The sequence below is a fragment of the Podarcis raffonei genome, chromosome 10 (genome assembly GCF_027172205.1).
Source record: "Podarcis raffonei isolate rPodRaf1 chromosome 10, rPodRaf1.pri, whole genome shotgun sequence".
NCBI classification, from domain to species: Eukaryota; Metazoa; Chordata; class Lepidosauria; order Squamata; family Lacertidae; genus Podarcis; species Podarcis raffonei.
Genome location: NC_070611.1, coordinates 3,958,534 through 3,966,790, shown reverse-complemented (window position 1 = coordinate 3,966,790; position 8,257 = coordinate 3,958,534). Strand labels below are relative to the sequence as shown.

At 40.1% G+C, this 8,257-nt stretch overlaps 1 protein-coding gene across 2 annotated transcripts in view; it reads right to left on the bottom strand.

The window, feature by feature from the left end:
• Positions 1–1,506: 1,506 nt before the first annotated feature.
• Positions 1,507–8,257, bottom strand: part of PPFIBP1 (PPFIA binding protein 1) — a 126,630-nt gene continuing 119,879 nt past the window's right edge. Inside the window, exons 28-31 of one of the 2 annotated variants that reach the window (XM_053407567.1) lie at positions 7,733–7,921; positions 6,311–6,505; positions 5,100–5,165; positions 1,507–3,162 (exon numbers count right to left, since the gene is read on the bottom strand). In XM_053407567.1, coding sequence (XP_053263542.1) covers positions 3,076–3,162; positions 5,100–5,165; positions 6,311–6,505; positions 7,733–7,921 — 537 coding nt within the window. In that variant the 3' untranslated portion in view covers positions 1,507–3,075. The remainder of the gene's footprint in view (positions 3,163–5,099; positions 5,166–6,310; positions 6,506–7,732; positions 7,922–8,257) is intronic. The other variant, XM_053407565.1, reaches the window with a different exon arrangement.

Here is an 8,257-nt window from a genome sequence, read left to right as displayed (position 1 = left end):
TGTCTAAGCAATATATAAGATTTCAAAGAGGGCTTCTGCATCCCACATATTGATTTCCTGGCCCAGATCTACACAACTTTCACAGGCACAGAGGTCTCTGTTAGCAAATATTTCTCTAGTTAGTGTTCAATGTGAGCGTTCCACTGCATAGTTGCTGATTTGCACCATCAATTAAATTATCAGAAAGGGTAAGTTGCACATAACTTCTTGGGGGTCTGGACAAGAGAAAGCTTTAGAAAGCTTTGTGCTGCATAAAAACGACAAAAGCCTGATCTTTACAGTTAAGGGCAAAAAGGGGTTATTGAAAACCTTGTATATAACTTTTGCAAAGAAAAGATTATATTCCAGAATCTTTTTTACTTCTCTCAACAGGTATTTATTTATCTAGCATGGCAATACATATGTTTATGCTGACTACTTTGTACACACACATCCAAATAAAATATCATTTATAGCACCCATTTATGCTAACTGCTTGGCTGAATCATGAGTGTTTTATATTATTCTTCCCTCCCTCAATCCCGTAGAAATAATAAAAGAATATTCTTCTAACCAGCAAAATGATGATGATGATGTTCATCCAACTTCCATTTACATCAGCGTTAAGAAATGAGAAGTTGATGTTGCTCATATGTGCAAGTTAGTGTTTAATTCACTTAATGTTTGTGCATTTGCACTCGCCCTTCTTTGATTCTCTAGTCACAATTTTACCCCTTGTATTTTATTGCGACCAGTGTGTGCCATTATACAAGGTGTGCAGTGTTTTTTATACAAATGTGAGGCTGCTGGCAGGTGATCTCCTTAATTCATAAATACATTTATTCACAATTAATGACAAAGTAATTGTTCTACCAGGCATGCTATCTGCATTTATTCAAAAGAGCCCAGACACCAAGATGGCCATGAACAAATTTGTGGAGTCCATGTTATTAAGGACAGTCAGTCCACACCTGTATATACTGTATTGGCAAATCTGATAAAAATTTTGACAACTGTAAATAAATGTGTGTGAAAAGTGCATACTTCCAAGGATCAGCACTGGTTTATGAAATCAAACTGAGGGCCAGTCTATACATGCAAATAAATTACATGATAGAGGGTTCTATTTTATGATACAATCACTTGCTTGAATGTCCCCCATGGTGGTGGTTTTTAAAAAAAGATTCCTTGCAAACAAAAAGCTAGCATGTCAGGAAGCAGGCAAGGCCAATCTGCACATTCAGCTATATATTATTGTACAGTTTTCAACAATAGCTCATAATAGCTGGGCACACACCAAACACCCAACTTTAAAACTCCTGCAGAGGTCTCTGGATTACTATTTTCAAACTTTTGAAGTACTGAATTTGAAAAGAATTGCTTACATTGTAGATGTCAGACAACATCTCCGAATGTTTGCCACATCATCATTTTATGCAGTTACTAAATTAGTCGTACTATTTCCGGGTGATGGTGAACTGGAAAGAGAGAGACACTCTCACACACACACAACACAAGAGTCAGGTGTATTCTGCTGAAAGCATCAGCAACCATTTTTTGACCGGCTAATCTGAATTTTACAAGTTTTTAAAAAGTCAATACAAGTTGTGTTTTACAAAAAACCAAGTACTATATAAATATCTGTCAATATGTTATATTATGGTCAAATATACTTAAAAGGCAAGATTCCATATCTGAATGCAATACTGTAAAATAAAGTGAATTCGCTAATGCTCCTTTTGGTATAAATTTAAAGAACACTTCCATTGCTGCATCAAGGGAGAGAGAGAAAATGGATCTTTCCAAAGGCTGTTCCTCAGTCTCAAATTTTTAAAATGTTATTAAAATCCTATTTTAATGCAGGAAAAGGGAAAGCTCAGAGATTTTTCTTAATGATGAAAAAAATCTCAATTTTTATAACTCATTCCTAATGTAAGAATGCAGGCATCACTTGGGGGGGGGAGGCACAAGTCATTTATACGATCAGTCTGACTTCTCCAGTAACCAGCTGGTTTTCAAACTGGAATTCCTCTCTTTTTAAAAAAAGTAATCAACTTACACTACAATATAAAATTCTGATTTGTATGTACTCAATACATTTTTTTCTTTTAATAAAAATTGTATAAAAATAAGACAAGATGATTCTGATTTTGTGGATTATATGAGCACTGGTTTAGCCACCAGTGAATACTCTAGTTATTTACTTTTGAGCAATTTGTTCAAACAGGAAACCAGGATTTCCAGGATTAGTTTTTTGCCCTGCTGAAATATATACAATGGATGCCAATTCCAGAGGTCTCTAGTTGAATGGTTTTCTTTTCTTTTTGTATTACTTGAAGAAAAGTATGAACAGAGCTTTCTTTAAGGCGGCACGCGCCCGTCTGCTGCACAGCCCCCTCTTTCCCCTGCCACCACCTCGCCATCGCCGCTTGCCCACCCACCCGCACCTTTGCCGCTTCCTTCTCCGCCACCTCCTCCCGAGGCTGCAGGCATGGCTCCCGGAGGTGCTTTGGCACAATGCTTACAATCGCCAAAGTGCCTTCCAGGAAGGTGCCTGACAAACATAAAAAGGTCGCCCCAGAGTAGAGGAGCTTTGGCACAACCTTTTTACAATTGGGAAGCCCCTTCCTAGAAGGCGCTCTGGCTCCAGCCTTGGGAAGCGGTGGCCGAGGAGGAAGGAGAGAGTGGGGGGGGGGCAAGTGGCGGTGGAGAGGGGGCATGGGACGTACCGGCACCTATATTTCTTATTTAAAAAAACACTGAGTAAGAGAAATACAGATATATGATATGGCACAGCTCTCTGAAGGAACATTACAGCAGCAGAGTCGTATTAAATATGATACTTGAAACATGTCACAAGTTTCAACACAAGAGAAAAAATATACACAGGAGGAAACTATACATATTTCCCCCCCTGGTGTGGATCTTATGGCAACTTTAGAATTGGCAACTCTTCTTATTGTCTCCCAGGAAAATATCACTTCTAACAAACAGAAGCAAAGATGACCTTCCATTACATGACGTGGTGTCTCCATCGCATCTAACAGTGGCACTCTGAGGACTATCAGAAAGCAGAAGCATCCAGCGCTGACACTGTCACACATTTGAATCCTCATCAGTTATGCTGGCACTAGGGGAGCAAGCAGCAAAGTCTTTGAACATTTCATCTTCTTTTAACATGTACTGGAAACAGAAGAAAGGCAAGAATTGGGAAACACTGGCTGAAACTCAAGAGCCAAAAAACATCAATGAATTGCACATCTAGCAGCAGGCAGACAAGAGGGCACCGTTCTCTTAGGGCAACGAGGGACACACTGAAAGCACATGCTCTGCGTGGACAGTCTCAGGCAACAGCAGGGAGAAGGTCCCAGACAAAAGGGGTGCTGCCAAAGAGGTAAACAACCTAGATCAGTGGTGTCCAATTTTTTTCAAAGAGGGCCAGATTTGATGAAGTGGAGGGCCATGAGGGCCGACCAAAAGGCCAACCAAAGTTATTGACCTTTTTCCCCCCTCCTTTTTTTTTTAGGATTGAAGGCTTTTTTTCCTGATTTTACCCCAAAGTCATTGACCTTTTTTTAGGATTGAAGAGATGGAGCAATGGTTTGGTGCACCGCTGGCGTGCAATTTCTCACAACCCCTAACTTCCGGGTTAGCGGAGTTTGCAACCCAAAGCATTCGTAACCCGAGGTACCACTGTAAATGGATCAATTATTTGTATAGAAGACAAAATCATGAAGGTGTGAGAAGTGTGTCACAAAGCTTAAGCAGCCTCAAAGAATAACCGTTCTGAAGGTTTCACTGGGGAAGGCTATGACTCACACCAGTTTAAATTTGATTTGAACATTTGCCTCACCAGTGCATTATATACTGTGTGTGTGTGTGTGTGTGTGTGTGTGTGTGTGTGTGTGTGGATTCAGTGATGGAACTTTGCAGGATGTGGTTTTTGATGACAAGTACAGATGCTACACAGAAGCACAAAGAAGAGAACACTGAGAAGTATATGAGTTCTCCAACAGCCTTGGCTCTCCCTTTCCTAAAAAGGACACTTCTGTACCTCAAAGAACTAGTGGAATGACTTAAGATACAGAAATGGATAATCAGCACCTTAAGGGTAAAGGATGTCTGCTATATGTCTGAATAAGTATGGTTATTAGCCAGCACTAAGCTGGTACTAATGGGGCTTCATCTGGGGATTATCATCTTGCTGCATTTTATTCTTAAATATTTTAGATTATGAACTGGTCTGAGAGAAACTCTTAGCACAAACATGTGGATTTCCAGAGAGGTGGTGGCCATTGCACTCCTCCTCCTTGAGCCTGAACTCAGGCTCAGTGTCTGTTCCATTCCAGACAAACCATGCGCTGTAAATCCAAGAACAAACCTTGGTTACAGGTCATCGTTTGTCTAGAGAGGGGCAAACTACAAACGCAGGTCTGGACAACAAGCTAAGCCAAACTATGACTTGGCTTGCAGGAGTGCCACAGCAGCTGCAGAACCAGAGGAAGAGCAAAGCAGCAGTGATCTCCTCCCCAGGAGTCTTCATGCCACGCGTTTGCACTAGGCAGTTGTTTATCCTAGCGTTATACAGTAACCAGTTTACAATCTTTTTTTGAAATATTGTTAGCATGCACTGAGCTTTGGGGTCCGGGTGGGACAGATACATAAAATGGAAATAAATCATTTTCACTGGGCATATGCTTTTGTAATAGATACCTTAATAATGACATGAATGAAGGCTGCTTTGAAATTGTCTGCTTATACACTCCTTATTTCTCATATTCTGGAACCAAACTCAGGAAAGTCTCTTTACTGTGGATGGACTGTGCGTCTACATGTCCATCTGACAGCATACTCCAGCATGCATCATTGCAAAGCATTCTGGTGTGTACTCCTGACTCAGATGCAGTTTTTCCAACTTGGCTGGGCACCATTAGACTCTATGCTAAATGGATTGTTCAAAGGAGATTGTTCAAAAATCAGTCTATCACTAAGATGCAATCTCCAAGCCACCAACTGAACACCTTTGCCATGTACCTACCACTGAGAATCTCTGTATTGGTCCTAAAGTAAGACTAGCAACATTTTAGGGTGTGTCCATTATATTAATTATAAGGGCTTACAGTCAAATTGTTGATGCCTTCAGAAAATGCCCCTATTTGCCTCACGGTACCTTCTGAATCTTCCATCTACAAGAAAGAAATAGTTAAGGTAATAATTCATGTAAATTCTTCCCTTTTCATACAAGTGTATTAACACATACAAATACAACATTAGGCTATAGCAGAACCCTAGAAAGGAAATAGTCAGTTGAACATTTTATTGTAATGTAGGCAATGTTTGGATAAGGAGGTGAGGCTAAGAGAAGACTCTGGGAGAGTGTGCAGAGTACCAACATCAGCCTAGTTGGTAGCTCAGCCGCATCAGCCAACTCCACAGTCTCTGCTCCTATTGGAGAAACCAGATAGTTGAACACAAGTTTATGGCCTTGCCTTTGACCGCTCAGGTGTTAAATAAACAAAGAACTCAACAGATGCAGCAGCAGCAGCAGCAGCAGTGCAGGCCAACAAGGAAGACAGAGACCAAGAAAATACTGTACCTAGTTGTTTAATAATTTCACATTAAGAGCACCCCACAAAAAAACTTAGGCAGAAGCAAGCACTGATAAGGGAAGAGAAACCATCTGCACCACAGTACCTTTGAGGGAGAGACGGGGAGCTGAAGAAAAGAGACGACTGCTGCAAGGGGAGGAAGGCTAAGTGTCAGAATGTCATGAGCAAGAGGTGAGCAGGAAAATGCCACAAAAGTTGAGGGTGGAGCTTGAGGAACTGCCTAGGGGGAAAAGGCCATGCAAGTTCAACTAGAGGATAAGCCGACATGAGAGGAAGTATGGTGATGTGGACAGAATATAGGACTAGGACTGGAAAGACCTGGTTTCAAATTGCTGCTCAGCCATAAAGTTCTCTGGGTAGCCTCGAACCACTCAGTCTCTGTCACAGCTGTTACGAGGGTAAAATGGAACACTTCCCCCACAAAAAATGCATACACCCCTGTGGTCGTTAGCAAAATGAGAGACCATTAATGTAAAGAAAAAACTCTCAATTACGCCAATAATTCTGACTGTGGAGAAGGCTGAAATTCAGGTTTCTCCTGTTGGTTGATAGCTAAAATCTAGATGCCCCTAAAGAAGCCCTGAACAGATTTATCAAGGGTTAGATAACAGTTTTTAAGAACTAGTACATTACAAGACTGCTAAACACAAACTGCAGAATATGAAAATATCGGGGGGGGGGGGGAGCACATGCATACGGAAAAACCAATTGTTTCAACTTACTGCAACAACCATTACCTGCTCCAGTCTGTCCAGATCGTCCTCATCATACACTCTGATATCTAAAGCAGGCTTCATCCCTTTCTTTGATCCCATTCCGCATGCCTGTCCCAAATCCATCGAACAAACATACTCTTCCCCATCTTCCTGCTTCTTCTTCCTTAAATTTCCAAAATTACTAAAAGCAAGTTTCTTTGGCTGAAAAATACAGACCAAAAAAACTGCTATGAAGACAACAACCAGATAATTTATTTTCCTGATGACATATCTAAAATCTTTTAAAATCTATAATAAAGGCACCAAAACAATCAAGAATTCCTTAAACATATATTCTCGCAGAAAGCTGGTTGGAAAAATTGGAGCAAGATTTCCACATAAAACAGAATATAAGATAAAAAAATTAATCTATCATGTTAATTAAGAAGATCCATATTTGACAATTTTGGGTTTTTGTGTGTGTGTAATTCACTGTTTGTAAGTTTAGTTTTATTTCTACTTAAGCTCTAATATCTGAGCTTATGAGACTTCACTTCAAAAAAAAAGAGTTTTTTTTCCCCAAAGGAGGTTACAAAAAACGTTTGATGAAAACTAATTTAAAAATCTGTATTTGTAAAATGAGGCTTGTAAAAAGCCTATTGATAGTTTTCTGCATGGGGTCATATCTGCCTCTGGCCTCCCAGGAGAAGCTACTTAAAGAGGTGATTGCTGTTTTTCTTCCATGGACAATGATGCACCACAAATGACTAACGCAGCAGATGGGCTACTAAAGATTTTGTTAAATAGGTTACTTACTTCTGCAAACTTGTTTTTTTCTTTCAGTTTCCAGTGAAATTTGAACTAGCTGACAAACCTTGCAAGCACCATTGAGACATTTTTTAAAAAATGCATTGCAAGAGGCCAACAGAATTCTTATCAGTAATTTTTATAGTGAATAATGTAAGCCGATATCAAAGGCCTATAAAACACTCTCTTAAGTGGCATGAATAACCTGCTATTGAAAGAAAGAAAGAAAGAAAGAAAGAAAGAAAGAAAGAAAGAAAGAAAAGTATAAAACATAAAATAACTGTTAACGTAGTTTTGTAGAGAGGATATGTGGCAATGACATATATAAGAATTACTGTCTATGCTTTACCATGCAGCACCTCTCTACGAAACCAGGAAAACTACCATCATAGAGTCATAAAACTGTAGCACTGGAAGAGACCACAAGGGTCACCTAGTCCAACCCCCTGAGATTGAGAGTCTTATTCTCCACCAGTTGAGCTACCCCCTGTTCAGAGATCAAATCAAGCCAAGCCAAGTTCTTTATCACTCAACTCATTTTCTATTAGCCCCTTAAAAACCACAATAATAGGAAGCTACACTTTTGACTAACATGCAAGTCTGTTCCATGTGATAGTAGTACTTCCAAGGCTCTGGCCGTACCTTCACTTTGGCTGTAGCTGTTAAAAGGACATAATCTGGAGATTCCATGGCTTCACGCTTTTGCTGCTGGGCCTCTTGACCAATCAGCAAATTAAAATGGGTTGCCAAGTGCCGCCTCAGGAGGGTCTTGTTGGGTGGGATGTTCAGCAGCTGAGCCATGGTCTCTACATTGAAACGAGGTTCCAAAACCTGCGGAGCAAAACCAGCATTTCAGAACCAAGATTTGGATTACATTTTGATTAAGCAATTTCCCCAACCATTCTAAAGATCTGAACCACTAAGAAAGGTATGAAAGGCGTGAGTTGGTGGGTGGGTTTTTTTGGGGAGGGGGGTTGGGGGACGACAACAACAAGGCCTGAATATTTACAAAATACCTATGACACAATTGCCATGACTTTTAGAAAACCCTACCTAGGAACAAACAAAAAAAACTGGAAACAAAAACAGGCATGACATTTCTCTTATAGCCCGATTACATTATTTATTTACTGCCTGTGTCTGAAAAAGAAATATAAAATGCCACAC